At 37.4% G+C, this 22,071-nt stretch overlaps 2 protein-coding genes and 1 non-coding gene across 7 annotated transcripts in view; 1 reads left to right on the forward strand and 2 right to left on the reverse strand.

Annotated features, from left to right (window-relative positions):
• The window catches only part of Katna1 (katanin catalytic subunit A1), a 40,847-nt gene extending 39,700 nt beyond the window's left edge, over positions 1–1,147 (forward strand). For all 5 annotated transcript variants that reach the window (XM_078018919.1, XM_013356924.3, XM_078018920.1 and 2 more), the window contains one exon: positions 787–1,147. In XM_078018919.1, coding sequence (XP_077875045.1) covers positions 787–985 — 199 coding nt within the window. In that variant the 3' untranslated portion in view covers positions 986–1,147. The remainder of the gene's footprint in view (positions 1–786) is intronic.
• Positions 1,148–2,853: 1,706 nt separating this feature from the next.
• Ginm1 (glycosylated integral membrane protein 1) lies at positions 2,854–17,487 on the reverse strand. The gene is made up of 8 exons (XM_013356931.4): positions 17,309–17,487; positions 11,259–11,318; positions 10,609–10,705; positions 7,874–8,025; positions 7,055–7,211; positions 6,241–6,374; positions 4,750–4,913; positions 2,854–3,179 (listed from the first exon to the last, which is right to left on the reverse strand). The coding sequence occupies exons 1-8, from the start codon at positions 17,429–17,431 to the stop codon at positions 3,068–3,070; spliced, it is 999 nt and encodes a 332-aa protein (XP_013212385.2). The 5' UTR covers positions 17,432–17,487; the 3' UTR covers positions 2,854–3,067.
• On the reverse strand, positions 6,831–6,902 carry Trnaa-ugc (transfer RNA alanine (anticodon UGC)). Its single transcript has one exon. It is a non-coding gene; the product is annotated as a tRNA-Ala (tRNA).
• Positions 17,488–22,071: the final 4,584 nt, after the last annotated feature.

Raw genomic sequence — 22,071 nt, forward strand, 5'->3', positions numbered from 1 at the left:
CCACATCCCCAGCACTATTTTGTATTTTATTTAGAGATAGGGTCTCACTGAGGCGCCTCAGCCTCCCAAACTGCTGGGATTACAGGTGTGAGTCACTGTGCCCAGACTCAGATGCTTTTTTAAAAAATATTTTTATTAGCAAATAATGGACCTTTATTTATTTATATGTGGTGCTGAAAATCAAACCTAGTGCCTCACACATGCTAGGCAAGCACTCGACCACAGAGCCACAACCTCAGCCCCTCAGATGCTTTTTAACAGGGGGTTTGACTACACTTGCCTTCTCATCTCTAGAGTGAGACTCATGGGGGTCAGAGTTGACACGTGCACAGATAAAGCAGCTATATTGATGCCTTTGCATAAGTTGTGGCTACAAGTAAAGATAAAACATGGTGAAAGGAAAGAGGTACTTGAATGAAGTTTCTATAATAGAGGGGAAAAGAGGAAACCACTTAAATTGATCACTTATCTTTTATGCTACATGGATATAAATATTTAATTTTCTAACATTCTCTATGATGTTTATTTTATTGAACACTTGTAATGGCTAGCTTTTTAAAAAACTTTTTCTTGTGCTTTATGCCCAGTGATTTAAATTGATTCATCCTTAATTTCATCATGGAAGATTTAATTACTAAAAAAGTATTTCAGAACAAACCTTGTATTCCAATGTAAAATCTGATGCAATACTACATGTTTAATAAGATCTTAGGGAATTCTACACTACATACAATGAAAAATTTTTATTTAGTCAAAATAACACTTTGTGGCCTTTTTAACACCTAGGGATGCATCTTTGATGGCAATGAGAAGGCGTATTGAGGGTTTGACCCCAGAAGAAATTCGAAATCTTTCAAGAGAAGAAATGCATATGCCTACAACTATGGAAGATTTTGAAATGGCTTTAAAAAAGGTTTCTAAATCAGTATCTGCTGCAGACATTGAAAGATATGAGAAATGGATATTTGAATTTGGATCATGCTAAATTCTCACATGTAAACTGTGAGAAATCTGCCTTAAGTCTTTGAAAAATAATTAAATTTAGTATTTCATTGCACTGAGTGCTATATTTTTTTAAAATTTTAAAATGGTAAGATTTAAAAAATCCTTATAATTCGAAATAAAGGCAATTTTTTTAAGCTGCAAATTTGTTTTACTTTAACATTGCCTATTGCCTGTTTAACACAAATGTTTTCACTTGGAGCTGTCTTTTTATGTATAACATCTCTCCCACTGTTTGCTGCTGTTATTCTTCCTATGAAGAGAGTGAGACTGGCCCCTAGCCTCCTTAGACACCAGTGGATAACTGAAAATTATTCACCAGTTATAAACAAGTAGCTGGGTAAAGCATGAGCCAGATAGACTATTTCTTTCTGAGAATAAGACTCTTTACTTTGCATTTTTAAAAGGAGGAGAAATAATTAATGTCTGAATAACTTTACTCTGCCTACTACAGGCAGCTAGGTATTCCTAAGCCTGTGATATATTCATTGTACTCTAATCAAACTCATCCATTCATGATACTAAGCCTAACAAAAAGAACAGTTAACAGTATAAATAAAAGTGAATAAAATGGAAGAAATTTAGTGGTATAAAATTCAGGTTGAGATTTCCATTTGATTGCATATAAAAAATTAATGTTCTGTATCAACCCAACCACAGAAGAGAAAATGGAGTCTCAAGGAGAACGAGTACCTTGCTGTGGTCTAAAGTCTCCCTGCCAAGAAGAGAAGCCAGGATAGGAATCTGCTGAGTAAAGCAACTATCCTCTTCAGTAGACCATATGGTCTTTGTTGTTCTAACTATAAGCTTATAGTTAATGGATAAAATACAACCCTGTCATCACTTGCTTTTGAACAACTTAGGGAATAAAGAAGGACATAAAAAAATGTAGTAGTGGCCAAACACAGTATCACACACTTGTAACTTAGCAACTTGGTGAGATCCTGTCTCAAAAAATAAAAGGGGGCTGGGAATGTGGCTCAGTGTTTAAGCACCCTTGGGTTCAATCCCTGGTACCAAAAAAAAGAAAAAAAAAAAAATAGGCATGCAGGGGCATTAGCTCAGTAGCTAGGCATGCATCATCACACCTAGCTAAAAAGCAAAAATGTTTTTAATGATACAAAATAGCAAGTATTACAGAGTAAAGACAAGTTATACCTACTCAGGTCACATTGCTAAAATGTCAATATGAGTTGCACAGACCCAGAATCAATCACTCACTCTCTCTCACACACACACACAAAGTCAATATGAGTGATGGGTTAGAAAAATTAAGATAAAATATTTGTAGGGTAAATAACATTAGCACTACATTTACAACCACAAGACAAGGGCACACTTTAATTTTATGATATTAATAGATTCATTAACTGATCTGAGCCTTGTTAACTAGTTTAAGTGGGGGGGAAAAATCAGACCTATGCCTTCATAAAGTTTTGAGCTGGGCAAAGTTTTAATGTAATTATAACCAAAAGAGCTACACTTTTTTTTTTCTTTAAAAACAGTTTATTTTAGAGTGAGAACATGTCACTACTACTTTTAAATCCTGGTGTATTCAAGGCAAGTAGTCTTGATACAGGATATAATCAAATCATGATATACTTCAGTGATTTTTATACTGAGTCACAAACAATATAAAGACACATTGTATTGAATACAAAAATAAGTGTTAAGTTCTTGAGCTTTTAAATTAGAATTTTATAAAGTGCTTTTCATAAAGTCATATATTAATTAAGTGGATCTAGTTTCCTTATTAAAGGCACCTTGAATTTAATTGGCACATGGCATTGATTCACTTTTTTTTTTTTTTTCCTGTTCGGTAATTTCAAAGTCTCTTCACATGTCTTCTCATACACTTTGCTTAAATTTTCTTTAATTCATTTGAACAGCAAGCCCTTTTATAAATAAGGTGAACTTTATAAAGGTCAATTTTAAGGCAGTCTTAGGAGTTTGGCAATTTTGCTATGCATAAACTGATTCTTCACGATTTTTAAAAACAATTACATTGAAGTGGCAAATTTGGAAACAATATACTAATTCAGAGTCCATGATTTGAGATGGTATTTTAAATACATGTTTTATCTTCAAGGTGTTCTGTTGTTTTCTTAGAGCCATCTGGATATAAATTGATGGTTGCCACAGGTAAAACATTAACTTTATCCATCTGAAGAATCGCTCTGAAATATAAGATGATTAATTATTATCAAAGATAAAAATGAGTGATGGGTTAGAAAAATTAAGATAAAATATCTGTAGGGTAAATAACATTAGCACTATATTTACAACCACAAGACAAGGGCACACTTTAATTTCATGATATTAATAGATTCATTAACTGATCTGAGCCTTGTTTTTAACTAGTTTAAGTGGGTTTGTGTGAGATAAGGCTAGCTACTTCAAGGTTATAATTACCTGTGGTTAAATGCTTTGCTTCTGACATTTTTATAATAGTTATACAAACTCTTAAGCCCAAAATTCATCTTTACCAAACTAACTTAGGTAATAGAAAGGAATACAGGGATTGGGTGTGGCAGTACACACCTGTAATCTCAGCAATCCCAGAGGCTAAGACAGGAGGATCACAAGTTCAAGTCCAGCCTCAGCAACTTAGAGGCCCTACATGTCTTTTTTAAATTTTTTAAAAATATTTTTTAGTTGACACAATACATTTATTTATATATTTATTTGTTTGGTTATTTATACGTGGTGCTGAGGATCAAACCCAGGGTTGTCGCATGTGCGAGGCAAGCACTCTACCTCTGAGCCACAACCCCAGCCCTGAAGCCCTACTCGTCTTAAAATAAAAAATGAAAATGGCCAGATGTAGCTTATTGATAAAATGCCCCATGGGCCTCTGCATCTGCCCCATAAAAAGAACAATGAAAGAAGAGAAAGTTGCCCTAAGAACTAGCAAAGATCTTATTAAAAGATCACAGTAACTGGGCATTGTATCATACAGGCTATCATGGCAGCAACTCAGGAAGCACAGCAGGAGGATCATAAGCTTTAGATCATCCTGGGCCACTTAGCAAGACCCTATGCCAAAATAAAATTTTAAAAATGGGTGGGGATCTGTGATAAGAGTACTTGCTTAGCATGTACGAGGTCCTGGATTCACTCCCCAGTACCGTGGGGTGAGGCGGGGGGGGGGGGGGGGGGACGACTGAATGTCAAAGGAGGAAAGCTCTCAACCTTTACTCTCATGCCTATTCGTTAGAAATAAACTATTCTCTCATTGCAATAATTTGGGTGAACACCCCCTCCCCAGCAGATTTTGGATTTATTGGGCCACAGAAAATCTCACTGCCTATGTGCCATTTAGTCAAGTCCTCATTGATAAATGACTAAAAGGCTTCTAGTTTTGCTTTTATTTTCTAATAGAAAGAATGCTGCAATTAGTATCTTGCCCGTCTGAAATTAACTACATTTTAAACTGATACTTTGGGATTGAAAATATAAAGTGAATTCCTCTTGCTGATTTCTAACCTTATACACTGCACTTTCTCCATTATAAGCATACGTTTCATTTCTCTCCCTACCAAGTTCTTAGAGCTTGTCTTATTCACAATTGAGTCTCTCAAAGTATTTTGATCACGATATTTTAATTTTACTAAAGTTGGAAATTAGAAAAAAGTATTCTTCCCCCTCCCACTTCTCTTTCCCTCCTTATTTTTATATTTCTTCTCTAAACTAAATATAACCCATATTTTAGTAACTAAAAATACTGTTTCAAAAACAAATACTTACTTGTATTTAGAAACTGGGAAAAGCACCTTTAAGATGGTTATGACCCCAGCTGCTCCTAGAATTCCAACAACCATGACGTTCAAAAACATAAAGAACACTGGGAAAACACTGCTCCAGAACTTACACAGATCTTTTCTGAACTTTTCCATCCACTGACACATTACCTGGAAAATGATATTAAAAAAAGATATAAAAGTTCCACAAACTTAAAATGATTGTGGTAATGGTTACATGACTGTCAAAACGAAATGTATTTTTAGGGCTGAGGGTATAGTTCAATGGTAGAATATTTATTCACACACTTGAGGCTCTGTGTTCAATCCCCAGCACCACAAAAAAACAACAACAACAAAAAAAAAACATACAAAAACTAACGGTATATTTTAAACAGATGCATTTTATTCTAAAATGTACCTTAATAACTTATTTACAAACTTAAAAAATTATGTTCCAGAAATATAGAGACAGAAATGTTAGTATCCTTTAAGATTATTTATACTGTAGTCTTAACTACACATCAAGTGAAAAAAAAAAAAAACCCTAATATAATCAACTGTTTCAAGTAATTGGAAGACAAGAGAAGAAAGACAAACTTAATAGCTTTTAGAACAGGTGAGAGGTTCATTGTGTACAAAATATTTCTTGACAAGCAAGAGAAGAACCTAAGGTGGGCACTAATGGCATGAGATTTGAAGACAGGTGCTGACCTGCTGCAGGGGTTGGGGTTAGATAGGGTGAGGGTATCACAGTCCAAACTGCCAAAGTGACCTAGATTTCTCCATCAACTCCAAATAAGCAGTTCTGATCTTCTCTTCTATGTAGGCTAACCACAGACTCTTCTCATTTAGATGGAAATTATTTGGGGCAAGGGAGCTAACTAATAGGAAGAGATAGCTGCATATTTCTGAACTGTATCCTAGTCAGCAGTATACATGTCAGGATAATATGAGTACTTAGTAGGTGCCAATACATAAATATTCATACATAATATCCATCTTATTTTACCCTTACAACTTAATGAAATACTTCACTCCACTTTAGAGATTAAAGCACAGATAATGAAACAGGTTACAGAGGTTAAGAATTTGCTACACAACTAGTAAATGGCAGGCCAGGTTTCAAACTAGGCAACCTGAATCCAGAAAGTATACTTTTAACTACCTGTGCTTAATCATCATACAAGATCCTGGGGGCACAAATATATCTGTGAATATAAAGTAATAGCTGTAGAATAAAAAGAAATAGAAATATGAGAATTCTGGAACTGGGAATTCGCAACCAAATGAAGTTCAGTGCCTTAATAATCATGATATGACTACATTATTATTAAATGAAGCTTAAAGAATAAAATAGGAATACCTAAAAATATCACCAAGTCCATTATTAACAGTGTTCCATAGTTCTGATCTTCATGGTTTCTTCCTCATTTTAAATATTATTACTTTTTTCACGACAGCCATAGAGGTTGGTAACACCAAAGGCTCAATTTACCTTATATGAAGATGGAGGCTCTGCTCTGAGAGGAGTTTCAGGTAATTTTCCAGGTAAAGCATCTTCATCTATAGTGGTTTCCACATTCCTGAGAAGATACTGGCTGGTGGTCTGCAATGAACTAACACTTTCCACTGAGGAAGAACAAAGTTACCAAAATGCTAGCAACATAATTGAATCTCTTCTAAAAGTCATAAGATTATTATGCCAATAACATTTAGGTATTATGCCAATAACATTCAGGATAGTAAGTACATACCTTTTACAATAGGAGAAAAAAATAAAAACATTTTATTCCCCGATTTAAGCACCAGAAGCGCAACACTTAGGCACTTAGAAGAAGTTATAATTTAGTCACATACAAAGTATAAATTTAATAATTCTATAGCCTACAGTGGAAAATGAATACTTCTTCCTTTAAATGAACATTTACAATATTCTTATATTTTTGATAAGTACCCAGAGTAAGAATGGGCAATTACTGAAAATTGTCACCACACCAGCAGCACTGATCACATTCTACTAAGGCTCAAAATAAGATTCCTAAAGTCCTTAAATGGACATACATACTGATACATGTTATGAGACTTCTGTGGTGCTGGGAATCAAACCCAGGGCCTCATGCTTGCAAGGCAAGTGCTCTACCACTGGGCTACACCCCAGCCCCTTAAAGATTTTTTTAAAGAAGCTTATTTCCAAACATATTAAACACATATGGCAGCTTTTACAAGAGTCCAAAGTTCAAGAGTATATAATATAGCTACTAACTAAAGAAATAATTTCCTTAATATGTTAAATTATGGCCTTTAAATACCTTTTTTGGAGAGGTTGGGAAGGGTAAATAAATTGTCACTGTCTCGGGAAATAGAGTATAACATGCTTTCTTCCAAAGGAAGGGTGTAGTTTGAGTGTCTGAGTACTCCCTGGTTCTTAACTAAAATATCAATTTCGGTAACTTCCTTCTGTTGAGCCTATGAAAGAAAAAAATAAGTACCTGTATTTTAAATACTGGCCTAGAACCATGAGAACTTAAAAAGTCAATTTTCCTCCCTGATTTCTATAATTAAAAAACTTGACTTATTCAGAAAATTATTTCTTATACCCTCCCACTCTCACTTTGGAGCATTTAATTTGCAATTTGAATCATATTCCTGTCTGCTTTAGCATTCACACAATCCCAGTTCCATTCAATTTATACATAGACTTAGTAAAAGGAAATGGTAGCTGAACTATGAACCAAATTTAATCTCTTCACTTACTTTTTGTTTAATGATATTTATAACTATTAAGTGATATGACATATACAAATAAGCAAATTTTTTTAAAAAAAAAAACTGTTCATGGACCTTTATTTATTAATTTATTTATATGTGGTGCTGAAAATTGAACCCAGTGCCTCACACATGCTAGGCAAGTGCTCTACCACTGAGCCACAACCCCAGCCCCAAATAAGCAAATTTTAAAAAATTAATATACTTAAAATGCTAAAATAATAAAAATGCTAACTGATTGGATATAGGCAATGTTAGGGTAGCTTCTTTTTTATCAAGTCAGAAAGAAATAATTGAACACATGCATACCTAGCACAAATTGAAATCTTAACAATTCCCAGTTAACAAGCATACTATCTTACTTGTTTTCCATCAATCTCTACTACCTCTTCTTGAATGACAATTAGTTGCAAACTGGAACCCGATGTCATAGGCCACTCATGAACTAAAATCCTTACACTGACAATTCCAAAATATTCCTTTTCCTCCAAATTTTCCAGATTTTCATTCTTCACTATAAAAAAAAGTAGTGACAACTTTGAGCAAAGACTGCCACCAGATTTGTTATTGAATCTGTTTATTCTGATGACATTTACATGAAACAATACCATTGAAAACCATTTTCACTGGCTTCTTCATCCCTGACCTTAAGACTATTTCAGATTTATAAAAACAAAGACAACTTGACAACCCTGACAAGGGCTTATGCTTGTTTGAAAAGGGGAGATGTTTGGCAATCTTTTAATTTTATAAGAAATGCTACACCAGCAACATCTTTCCTATCCCTTTTATACAGGTTGGTAGTGAGGAGCCAAAAGAGTGTAACTATAGACAAAGCAGGCCACAAGACACAGTCAATCCCATGGTTTAGCAAAATAAGCACATACATTCATCCACAAAACCCAGTGATAGAAGAGGCCCAACATAAGTCCCCCCCCCCAAAAAAAATCCTTTCCTCAATAAGTGATTTGTTGGAGAGGGCAGGAAGGGGGAAAAGAATGTGACACGCCTAGTAATGGACAGGTAGGGTAGATACTAGCTATGTTCCTCTTTAGGTAGGAATATACTCCTACCCCAGCCCCTACCCCCAACCCCAACCCCCAACCCCAACCCCAACCCCAACCCCTACCCCCAACCCCAGCCCCAAATGAAATGGGGTAGAGTAGTTGCAGGTATTTATGGAGCCAGTGGCTCTTCTATTAAATTAGAAAGTGCTATAGAAAAAGATAAAGCAACACACCCAATGATACCACCACAAAAGGAGCATTTAGTTGTTGTCCTTCAAATAATCTCAGGATTTGTCAAACAGGAACCTAATATAATGCAGACCTAGCAGTTTAAACTGATTTCTTGCCTTTATAGAGGTATTCCTTTTGTCTAGAATATCCCTATATCTAATTCACTAACCACCCAGAATCATAATGGCTACCTAGTTATTCCCCTATAGTCTCTCCCCCTCTAAACCATTCATGCAACATTGCCTGATTTACCTTACTTTAACAGTTTTAATTATATTCCTTGCTCAAACACTGTCAATGGCATCCCCATGAATTTTCTGGTACTTCTCTGACTGGTCTTCCTTCAGGCTTCTATTTGGGGCTGGGCTCCCTCTCTAGCCTTCCTAATCCCCACTCTCAATATCCTTGGACACTTATGACTGTAAAATGCCCCCTTTTCATGATTCATCTCAGTGCACTTTTGTTTCTGTTTTGTTTTTTGCTTTGTTTTGAGGTTCTGAGGTCAAACCCAGGACCTTTTACATACTAGTCCTGTGTTCTACCACTGAACTATACAGGCCTAGTCCCTTACATTTCTTTTCTTTCCTTTTTTTTTTTTTTTTGGTACTGGGGATTGAATTCAGGGGCCCTCAACCACTGAGCCCTATTTTGAATTTAATTTAGAGATAGAGTCTCACTGGATTGCTTAGCGCCTTGCTTTTGCCAAGGCTGGATTTGAACTCATGATCCTCCTGCTGACTCAGCCTCCCAAACCACTGGGATTACAGGCATGTGCCACAGCACCCAGCTTCATTTTTTTTTTTTTGAGAATTTTAATATTTATTTTTCTTTTTAGTTTTTGGCAGACACAACATCTATGTTTGTATGTGGTGCTGAGGATCGAACCCGGGCCGCATGCATGCCAGGCGAGTGCGCTACCACTTGAGCCACATTCCCAGCCCTTCATTTTTCTTTTGAGACAGGGTATCACTATGCTGCCTAAGCTGGCTTTGAACTCCTAGGCTCAAGTAATTCTCCCACCTCAGCCTCTCAAATGCTGGGACTACCAGCGTGTATCACCACACCTGTTTCCATGTCAGTGTTTCTGTTAACTCACTGATTGCCCTTACAGCCTTGTTAGCATTTCTGTATGCCCAAAGCCTAAGGCACAAGAAGGAGTGAGAAAATGCAGTCATACAAAAACATCACAATGGATACTCTTCAGCCCCCAAATCTGATACCCCTACTATAAATTAAAACTAAAATAAAAACAGAAGCCCTTCACATTCTTGACTTCCTCACTGTGGCAGCCAACTTTCAAAAATGGCCCTCAAAGATGCTTGCCTTTGCATGACTCCCTCTCTCTGGATAAGGGATAGGATTAGTCACTTGTTTCTGACAAACAGCACAGCAAAAGAGATAATTTACATTCCTTTTTTCATTTGAATAATATGGTCTATTCCAATGTAATATATTTGCTTATCTTTAAACAATTAAAAAATTTAAAAGGTTAAAAAGAAAAAAGTTCTCCTGACATAAGGGTAGAAGAAACTGACAATTATACCAACAGTTCATTTTCTCCAATCGTGGAAAGTGCTTCTCCAAGATTTCAGCTTTTGCTGTCCCACCTCAGTATATGCATGCTTATACTGATGACCCTCCCAGAAATGCAGTCCCATCAATGCCAATCTCATGAAAGAAAATGGTCGATATCCCATCAGTAACCAATATAAAGCATACAGTTTTAAGCACATTGGTATTGTATATTAGAGAAATGATATGTATTATTGCTTTAAAATGGACATGTATAACATCCAAGAATCTTACTATTTAGTATTAATAAAAACAGAATACTTTGGAAATGATTTAGTAGTACTCACCTATTAAAGTCTGACAGCTTATTCGGGTTACACCACTATTTACAGGTAAGTCATTTACATATATCTGTCCACTCTCATAGGTTATATTAAGAACAACCTTAAAATAAAGCAGCATATACATTAATTCCAGTGGTTTATAAATTACAAACTCTTCATGTCAAAAATACATTGTCTAACTAAATTACATGTAGAGGTACTATGGTTTACATGTTGTTTGTCCTAAGAAATCATGTGTTAGAGGGTTGGTCAGTGTTGTGGTGTTGAGGTGGCAGGACTTTTAAGATATGGGTCAACTTGGAAGTCCATAAGTTGCTGAAAGCATGTCCTCAGAAGGAACTGTGAGACTCCAGACTCTCTTTGGCTTCCTATCTGGCAATGTGATCTTTTACTCCCACATGTGCTCTTGCCACTATGGTACCATCTGCCACAAGGTACCAGCAATAAACCCTTGAATTTTGACTCCAGCAATAAGCCCTTGAATTTCCCTAATTGTTAATTAAACTGCTAAATAGACCTCTTTCTTTATAAAGTAGCCTAGCTCAGGTATTTTGTTATAGCAACAGAAAATGAACAAATAGAATAAAAGTAAAATCCACTGCATTTCATTTGGCTAAATTATATATTAAAAACATAATGAAAAAGAAACAAACCTGTTCTTTAGATACCTCCCCATCATCTTTCAGGGTAGTTACATTAATTTTTATGCCATCCTGCAAAACAAATATAAATAGACAGGTATTCATTTCACAAATTATTTTTATTGTATCATCCCTTATAAGAGCATGAAAAGAATATTTTAAAAAACCATTGCTGGGTACAGTGGAATACATCGGTAGTCCCAGTAATTTGGGAGTCTGAGGCAGGAGGACCACAAGTTCAAGGCCAGCCTCAGTAGGTTAGTGAGACCCTGTCTCAAAATAAAAAAAAATAAGGATCTGAAGATGTATTTCAGTGGTAGAATGCCTCTGGTTTCAATCCCCAGTACTGGAAATAAATAAATAAATAACCTCAAAAGAATAAAAAAATTATATTTTCATTATAGACTTTTTATGACTTGATTATAATTCCAATTTTTAAATAATCTATAAGCTTTTTCCATTGTGAAATATATTACATACATGAGAATATAAATGCCATGTAGAGTTTAAAAAGATTAGTCCCCATGTAACTACTACCTAGGTTAAAATCTAGAGTATTACTCATGCTTTAGAAGTCCCTGCATGAAGCTGTCAAAGCCCCCCCTCCCCTCAGAGGGAATCTCTTTTATTCCCCCCACATTTTTATTGATGCATTATAATTATCTATAATGGAGCACTATTTCCAGGTTAATTAATTCCTGCTTCAGCATAGTTTTGGTAGAATGCCTCTTGGTTCAATCCCCAGTTTCATCATAGTTTTACTATCTGTATATCTCTAATAACATATTACCTAGTTTCATCTGTTTGTAAGCTTTATATAAATGGAATATTTTATGTATTCTTCCAAAATTTGTTTCTTCTATTTAAAATTGTTGATGCATGCTAGATGCAGTGATGCACACCTGTAATCTTCAGGCTAAGGCAGGAGGATCACAAGTTTGAGAGCAGAATGGGCCACTTGGCAAAACTCTTTGTCAAAATAAAAATTTTTAAAAAGGGGGCTAGGGTGTAGTTCAGTGGCAGAGTGCTCTTGGGTCAAATCCCCAGTACCACACACACAAAAAAATTGTTGACGACACACACAGCTATAGTCACTAATTACACTACTTTATGCACCATTCCCACTATAGGATTAACAAATTATTTAATTATTCCACTATTCATGGACACTTGTGTTGTTTTCAACTTAATTTTGATTTAACAAATGAAGGTGCTCTGGCCATTCTTGAGTGTGACTCTTGGACAAGTATATACAGTGTACATTTTATTGCCTATATTAAGGTATGATCGAAAGCATTCTACCCAAATATTAAGTTTACTGATGGCATGCTTTCTGTAGAAAAGAAGCACTATTTCACAAAGTACTATCACTGACCACCGGAACTACAATCTGTGCTTTATTTCCTAAGTTTTCACACAAGACATTGTTATCATAGAACAAAACAATACATTCCTCTCAAATATGTTATCCTTGGGTTGTATTCTTAATTTAAAAATAGAAAATTTACTCATAAACATAAAAAAACAAGTATTTCTTGATTTTCAAGTATCCCTAATACCTTATATTTATACACCGTCATGCTCCACATAATGTTTCAGCAAACAAGAGACTACATATGACAGTGGCCCCATACAAATGTATCATCTATTGATGGCATAGCTGTCCTTGTGTAAGTATGTTCTATACCACTCATACAACATCAAAATCATCTAAGGTTATATTTCTCAAAACATATCCCCACGTGACATAGCTACAATTTCCAACAGAAGAGAGAATAAGACTGACATGATTTCATGAGGTTGGCTGACTCTAGGGACAATTTGTGGAGAAGGATTCATACCACATAAGGCCCAACCATATGTTTAAGCCCACTTTGGTGCACTTCTCAACTACTCTAGGAACCAAGGAAGCTCTGCAACCAGTAATTCCTCAGAATCAGTTTGGTTCTTCCTAGTCCACCTGGATCTAGAGTAAGCTTCAGTTAGAATCAATGAAAACTCTAAAACATATCACTCAATAAGCCATCCAGTTGGTGGGTACATTGTTTTTTGTTTTTTTTTTAGTTGCTCAAGACAATACAATGATCTTGTCATATCATACATTTGATTCAAATAGGGTATGAATTCTCATTTTTCCACGTATATAGATTGCAGGATCACACTGGTTATACATCCATGTGTATACATACAGCAATCCTAGTGTCAGTTGTATTCTGCTGCCCTCCCTATCCCCCCCTTCCCTCCCTTCCCCTTCCCTCCCACCACTATTCTCTACCCATTCTACTGTGACACTTCTCTTTTTTTTTCTTCCCTTCCCCCCACATCATCATATATGTATTTTGTGAACCCATGAGGGTCTCCTTCCATCTTCCGTGCAACTCCCTTCTCCCTCCCTTTCCCTTCCTCCTCTTTTCCTTGTTTCATGGTAATCTTCTTCTCATGCTCTTCCTTCCTACTCTGTTTTGAGTCACTTCCCTTATATCAGAGAAGACGTTCGGCATTTGTTTTTTAGGGATTGGCTGACTTCTCTTAGCATAATTTGCTCTAGTGCCATCCATTTCCCTGCAAATGTCATGATTTTGTTATTTTTTTAATGCTGAGTAATATTCCATTGGGTCACAATATCCTCAAAAAAATAAATAAAATATTTGGGAATCAACCTAGTTTTCGTTGAAAGACCTTTTCAACGAAAACTACAGAACACTAAAGAGGGAAATAGAAGAAGACCTTAGAAGATGGAAAGATATACCTTGCTCATGGTTAGACAGAATTAATATCATTAAAATGGCCATACTACCAAAAGTACTCTATAGGTTTAATGCAATGCCAATCAAAATCCCAATGGCATACCTCGAAGAAATAGAAAAAGCAATCATGAAATTCATCTGGAGAAATAAAAGACCCAGAATAGCTAAAGCAATTCTAAGCAGGAAGAGTGAATCAGGTGGTATAGCGATACCAGATTTCAAACTATACTACAGAGCAATAGTAACAAAAACAGATGGTACCGGTACCAAAACAGGCGGGTGGACCAATGGTACAGAATAGAGGACACAGAGACCAATCAACAAAATTACAACTACCTTATATTAGGCAAAGGTGCTAAAAGCATGCAATAGAGAAAGGATAGCATCTTCTACATTGTTTTTTTAATCCAAAATCCAATTAAAAGTTCCTCTTACCAAACTACAAAAGCTGTTTCTAACTGCCTAGAGAGAACCTCCAATAACAGAACAAAATAGAAACCTTTTTCAGCTTCTGCCTTTCAGCAGCAAATCTATACTACAACATTGTTAGACATTTACTGAACATAAACCTACTGCTTGCTTAGTAAAATACAGGGTTTATAGAAGATAATTAATAGACCAAACACACTGTATTTTCCAGAGACTCAAGTTTAATTAATTCTTTTGGGGTATTGGGAGTGTAGCCAAGTAGTAAAATGCACACTTAGCATGTGCAAGGCCCTGGGTTTAATCCTTAGCACCAATAAAATAAAATAAATTCTTTTAGATCCTTCTCAATGACCTTCAGTGCAGAAGGGAATTTCATTCTTTACTGCCTCCTAAAACTAAGTTCAAAACTCACATTTCTTGTTCTAAAAACCTCTGATTGAACTGGAAGTTCAGACTTGTAAGCCATGGTTGTGTATGCCTAGAAAGTAGATGTCAAAACTGAAGTTTCTCCCCACCCATTTTCAGATCTTTATTCACTGTCTGCCTGTCTGGGACACAACTGGCTTCCTAAAGAAAAGAGAATCAACTGTTGGTTTAAAATAAGTCTGGGAGAAATATATAAAACAAGTACCCATTCAAAATATATTTTTATCTAAAAATCTCTGGAAACCAAGTTAACATTAGAAGAATGTACTCTAGCCAGGCACAGTGGATTTGCCTGTAATCCCAGCAATTTGGGAGGCTGAGGCAGGAGGCTCTCAGGTTCAAAGCCAACCTCAGCAATTTAGCAAGGCCTTAAGCAATTTGGCAAGATCCTGTCTCTAAAAATAAAAAAGAGCTGAGAATGTGACTCAGTGGGTAAGCTCCCCTGGGTTCAATTCTTAGTACCAAAAAAGAAAAAGGAAAAAAACAAAGAATGTACTACAAAAACTTTAAATATTTTGCAGTCTGACAAATGCATACACATGAAAGTGAAAATGCTTAGAATACAGTAAATGTGAGTCCTTGCAGGAAGACAGGAAAAATTTTCTTGACTTCAACCAGTTGTCTTAAATTTATATCAGGCTGGATATAAGGATGGACAGATGAACAAGTATGTAACAAAGTAAGTTCAGAAAAATGTTAATATTAGTAGTCTATAAGTAAAATCTGGCACCCTCTAATGGCACATGGCTACATAAATTACTTAAAGTTAAATAAAAAATTTAAATCCCAGTCCTTCATTTACATTGGCCACATTTCAAGTGCTCAGTGACCACAATTATAGCTACTACAATGGTAGAAAAATTAACAATCACTGCACAAAGTTCTACTGAAGAGCACTTATCTGACATGGAGGACCACTGTAAAATTCTTTCAAGTTTTCTGTACATTTTTTTCTTTTTCTTTCTTTCTTTCTTTTTTGTTTTGGTCCCAGAGACTGAACTCAGGGGCATTTGATCACTGAACCACTTTGTATTTTATTTAGAGACAGGGTCTCACTGAGTTGCTTAGCACCTGGCTTTTGCTGAGGCTGGCTTTGAACTGATGTTCCTCCTGCCTCAGCCTAAAGAGCCCCTGGGATTACAGGTGTGCCATCACACCCAGCGAAAATTTTCAACTTTGAAAAAGACCTTGGATGAATCGATTTTGGCATCTCATGTTTCTATCCCAACTAATGAGACTGTCTTTCTAGCTATTCTGCATTCATTTAGTTTATGAAATTCCGAGTTTAGATTTGAACTTTCCAAAAGTGGAATGAAAATCTAAGAAGGGAGAACTGAAATGGTGATATCACTAACACCCAAGCCACAGTGCAGTGTACTTAACCTTTCAGCTAAACTCTTTTTTTCTCAGATTTTCAGACAGACCCAAATGTGTTTTGGGTTGATAAATAACAACGATACATCTTCAATTATTTCATTTTTATTTGGTTTCTTGGTGCTTGTCCATGGCATTTCTATTTTTAATTATATGCAACTGTAACACACAAATAATTTCACATAAAAGTGGTCCTTATGAGCTCTCAATGTTGTGGCTCCCTGGAATGTGCCAGCAGAACTAAAACAGACATGTTCGTCATTTTTGTACCAGGGACATAAAAGTCTGTTGTTGTTGTTTTTAAATGACATTTTGTTAGTCACCTCTGTATTTATTTTACTCACGTCCAGACTTGAGTAAGATGTACTTCCCTAGTTTCTTTTCATTCTGGGAAAAATTGTATTTTAAAATCTTCAAACTTTTCCTGACTATACAACTGAAAAAAGGCCAATATCACGGCTGCTTTGTAATACAGTGATGCAAAGGTTCTCACGGGTTCAGGGTCTCCTAACACACAGTGGGCCCCGCCCCCGGCCACATCTGAAGGAGCACTATTAACACATCGGACAAATCGAGGAAGTCGGGGAGTCAGGCCTTCAGCCTCTCCTTTTCTCTAACCCCTCAGCCTGGGAAGGAGCTCCTTCCCCACCGCCAGCCGAGCAGCCTGGAAATACACTAAGCGGGTAATTTTCACTTTTCCCGAACACAAACAAGGCCGGGCTAGGACTGCTCTAGCCCAGGAAGGCGCCACAACAAAAGCCTGAGGTCAAGGGTGATCGCGCACTTTAGACAGAAAAGCTCCAGCAGGAGGAGCAACTGTTTGGACTGCTCTAAGAATCTCGAAGCTTTGCGGCCCGAGACTCGGCCACACATCAAGGTGTCCCAATCGGTTCCTTCTCTCTCTCTCTCTCTCTCGCCTCTGGCTCCCCATCATCCCATTTCCCACGGTGCTTCCCCTCACTATTCCTTTTGGGTCGAACCACAGCCCCCAGCTCCCCGGCGCGAGGTGAGGGGCGTCGCTGGAGCGACCTGGCCTCCCCGCAGGTCTGACTCGAAGAACGAACAGCCGCACCCGCCGTGTCCTACCCGTGGGGCTCCCGACAGCTCCGGCGGAGGCTCCCGGGCATTCGTCGTCAGCCACCCGAAGGCAGGCAACGCCAGGAGGAGCAGCAGTCGGAGGGCGAGCCGTGCCGGGAGAGCACCATCCATCTTGCACAACCCGGGATTCGGGCTGGGAGGGCGCCGTAGACCTTCCGGGGGCGGGGTCAGAGGGGCGGGGCAGGCCTGCCCCCAGGCGACTGCGCACGCGCTGGGAGCTGCCACTCCCCTGTCCGCGCGGGGGATCAAACTGCGCAGGCGCGCTGCCGCTCCAAGGGATCAAGTCAAGTTTGGGTAAGACCCGATTATTTCACCGCGGCTGAGCTTTGAAGCGGGGTTCCAACCTAAATAAGTGCAAGCACTTTCGTTGCAATTACTTTTTAATTGACAATAAACAATTTTACTATTTTGCATAAAACATTCATACAAAATAGTAAAATTGTTTATGTACTTTATATACATATGCACATGCATCTGCAAAATGAAAACAATGATAACACTTCAGGACACTTAATGCAACAAAAGTAAAAAGTTTCACATTTAAAAGGGAAATTTTTGTTAAATAGGTAGTTCCCATCCTTGGCTGCATGTGGGAATCTCCGGGGCAGTTTTTGAAAGTACTGGGGTCTCTCTGGGCTCCCAAGTTTCTGAGCTAGATGCGAATTCCAGGAAGAGAGTAACCAAAGTACAAAGCTAGTTGAAGAAGACCCTCAGTTGAGGCCTGTTGGCTAAATAATGGCTAAATAGTTTACAGTATTATTTGACAATAAACAATTTTACTATTTTGTATGAATGGTTCTACTTTTTTGCTATTTGCATGCACAAGCATCATGGGATTTCATGTTAAAATGTTCCATAATATGAAAAAAATACATCACAATTATGATGTTGTAACAAAACTTTAAGCAAATCTTATTACAAAGTTTCACTCACTTGTTATCTATTAGAATGTCATCAGACTCAGCTTGGCATACCTGACTTTTTTATTAATCTGTAAACCAACTCAGCCATTGCTTAAATTACGGTGGGTTTTTGTTGTTGTTTGGGGATTGAACTCAGGGGCACTCAACCACTGAGCCATATCCCCGGCCTGATTTTATATTTTAGAGAAAGGGTCTTACTGAGTTGCTTAGTGCCTCGCTTTTGCTGAAGCTGGCTTTGAACTTGTAATTCTCCTGTCTTAGCCTCCAGAGCACTGGGATTGCTGGGATTACAGTCTTGAGCAACCAGACCAGCATAGTGTGTGTTTTGATCTTTTGTATTCGCACATGTCAACTTGACTTCCTTGATCATTAAAGCAATGAAAAGGGAGTTTCACCTAACACAGGGATCCACTGTAGTTCAGTACACATGAAGTGCTTTCCACTTAGTGAAGATAATCTTTCAAGTAACAGTAAATAGTCTAAAAATTTCTAACAGCATGTAAGTTGTGTTAAAAATAAATCTTCAGGGGCTGGGAATATAGATCAGTTGGTAGAGTGCTTGCCTCACATACACAAGGCCCTGGGCCAGCATCACACACACACACACACACAGAAAAATCCCTTCATTCCTTCATCAGATAATACCCTTGGACCCCAAACCATGATTTATTTCCTTCTTCAGCCAATGATTTGTTATTTTCATCATTCCCATATTTGAAATTTGAATTCAGCTTTTCTGCAATTCAAAGCAAGCTGGGGGCTGGGGCTTGGCTCAGCGGTAGAGTGCTTGCCTTATACTTGTGAGGCACTGGGTTTGATCCTCAGCACCACATAAAAATAAACAAATAAAATAAAGGCATGCTGTCCATCTACAACTATAAAAAAAATTTAAAAAACCAAAAAAACAAAGCAGACTGGATACCAAAGGGAAGACTGGGACACTTTGTATCTGGTTTCAATTTCTGGGATACAGTGAGTCACTGCACTGATGTTGAAACACATTTCTACTCCTCTTTTCCACATTTACTCAACTGTATATTTTTGAACTTCCTGAAGACCTCCAGGAGAGGATAATAAGGAGAGCAAGAAACAAGGATATGCTTTTTTACATCTCTTAAAAATCATTGACAGGCTGGGGATGTGGCTCAAGCGGTAGCGTGCTCGCCTGGCATGCGTGCGGCCCGGGTTCGATCCTCAGCACCACATACCAACAAAGATGTTGTGTCCGCCGAGAATTAAAAGAAAAATAAAGGGGCTGGGGATGTGGCTCAAGTGGTAGCGCGCTCGCCTGGCATGCGTGCAGCCCGGGTTCGATCCTCAGCACCACATACAAACAAAGATGTTGTGTCTGCCGATAACTAAAAAATAAAATATTAAAATTCTCTCTCTCTCTCTCTCTCTCCCTCTCTCACTCTCTTTTAAAAAAAAAAGAAAAAGAAAAAAAAAAGAAAAATAAATATAAAAAAAAATCATTGACAAATTTTATCTTATATTTTCTAAGATATTAAAAAACTGCTTTTACAGTGTACTTCTCATCCATTAATTTAGAAGTGAATTTTATTAGACCCACCATGATGGATGATGCTTCTCATATGAAAAACAATGCAGAAATATCATTGTGGCAGCCAGCATTTATTGTGATGAATTATGATTCCATTTTTTATATACAAAACATATTTATAGGGGCTGGAGTTGTAGCTCAGTGGTAGAGTGCTTGCCTAGCATGTGTGATGCACTAGATTTGATACTCAGCACCACATAAAAGTAAATAAAATAAAGGTATTGTGTCCACTTACAACTAAAAAAAATATATTAAAAAAAAACATTTAAAGAGATTAAATGTTTTGCCCTAAATTAAAGAATGGTGATGGGGCCATGAATTTTAGCCCTGGCATTGTGAACCAACATATTATACTGGTTCATGTTAAAAGTTAAACATCATAATTTAGTAGAGTGCTTGCCTGACATGTATGAAGCCCTGGATGCAATCCCCAGCAACCCCCTCCACACATACACAGAGCAATAAAATGTTCCTTCACTGATTTGGAAAATTTGGCATGAACTGGGTTGGGAGAAATGGAGAAACAGGAGAGTGTGATAGATATTTACTTCTTACTACCACAAAAACAGAGAAGAATCACATCCAAGATGCATTTCCTACTGTCTGCTACCCCAGCTAACTGGTATCAACAACCTGAGGGTGTGCAAAGAGAGCCATTCCCAAGGATGTTAAAAAGTATACTGTAAACTTTGCTTGATTAATACTCTTAAGTATCCTTCAGGGAAGGGGTGTGGTAGAGTTATTGTCTAGCATGTGAAGTGCCCTGGATTCAATCCCCAGCTCTAAAAAGAAAGAGTATCCTAGTTAGAGATCTTGTCAGGGCTGGGCATGGTAGCATACGTTTGTAATCCCAGCAGTTGGGAGGCTGAGGAGGAGAATTGCAAGTTCTAGGCCAGCCTCAGAAACTTAGCAAGGCTTTCAGAAACTTAGTGAGACTGTCTCAAAATGAAAAAAACAAAAACAAAAAACAAAAAGGGCTGGAAATGTGGCTCAGTAGTAAAGTGCCCCTGGGTTTAATCCCTAGTACCATTAAAAAAATGAATAAAAATTGTCATATTAAAAAAAGAAAGAAAAGGAAAGTCATCTATGACAAATGTTAACAACAATTAAATGGTGGAGGTATAAATAATTTTGAGTCATAGTAACCCAGATGCATAGGTAAATAATTTTACGTGGCCTTGGCATCCATTCTGAATATAAGGTGGACTTTCTCAAACCAGAAGCAGAGTTCAGTCACCCTTTACATGGTTTCCAGTTCTATACCTCCACCCAGTTCTTCAGTATGATTGATCCAGATACCTGTCTAACACAACTGCCCCTCTTGAGCATCTCAATAGGGGACAGCTAGATGCAGCCTGCTCAAGTGGCCCTACTAACCTCCATACCAGACAGATACTGGGCAGATAAGCCATAGTGACCAACTCTCAACCACAGTGTGACCTACTGGAACTCATGCCTGCTTGTTTTAAATCTACCAATTAAAACTCCCCATGGAAAATCTGTAGGCACTAGGAATTAAGCAACAAAGTTTATTATATTTCTGGAATATACACTGTTACAACGATAAACAAATTCCTAAATACCATACTAGATGATGAAAACTCCAACTAGAAAGTTCAGCTAGTGAAAAGGCCCTGATGCAGGTATTTCTCCCCAGTGTTCAGGGAACAGCAAAAAGGCTAGTGTAGTTTCAGGGGAATAAGAAAGAAGACAGGAAGATTGAGTAGAAGGAGTTCATGTAAGGCCTGTAAACTATTATAAAAACTTTGGCTTAGTGTCAGATAAGAAGTTAGTGGAGGTTCTAGGTGTGAAAGCTGCTAGAATCAAGATGAAGTTATACTTATTCCAAAACCTAACAAAATGAAGGCATGAGACCATAAAGGAAGGGCTCTCAGGAACATATGCCATGTTGAAAATCTACAAGGATCTTAACCTGCACACCTTTCATAAAAAAGGTGAGTGTGGGTGTGTTTGTGTGGTGCTGGGGATTGAACCTGGGGCCTGCTCATGCGAGCCAAACACTCTACACCAAGACAGCTATATCCCCAGCCCCACAAAGAATATTTCTGCCAGAATGTCTACCTTGGCGGATACCACCTTGTTTCGTCTTTCTAGAATAGAATAATTACAAAACAATACGTAACCTTCATTTTACCTTCAAAACCCCGTGTCTTTCTTTGTCTCCTTGGAATTGCCCATGCTCAGCCATAGCACACATCCTAGATTTACATTGATAGGTATAAAGTGAGAGTAAGGATGCATACAAG

The sequence above is a fragment of the Ictidomys tridecemlineatus genome, chromosome 8 (assembly GCF_052094955.1).
Source record: "Ictidomys tridecemlineatus isolate mIctTri1 chromosome 8, mIctTri1.hap1, whole genome shotgun sequence".
Lineage (NCBI taxonomy): Eukaryota > Metazoa > Chordata > Mammalia > Rodentia > Sciuridae > Ictidomys > Ictidomys tridecemlineatus.

Bases quoted from the DNA above. Each gene is read 5' to 3' on its own strand.
- Ginm1 (XM_013356931.4), bottom strand. From the start codon at position 17,431: ATGGATGGTGCTCTCCCGGCACGGCTCGCCCTCCGACTGCTGCTCCTC. The intron at 8,026-10,608 runs GTGAGTACTACT...TTTTTTTTATAG, and splicing joins AAGCTGTCAGACTTTAATAG to TGAAGAATGAAAATCTGGAA. The intron at 6,375-7,054 runs GTATTTAAAGGC...GTTCTTCCTCAG, and splicing joins TCCCAACCTCTCCAAAAAAG to TGGAAAGTGTTAGTTCATTG.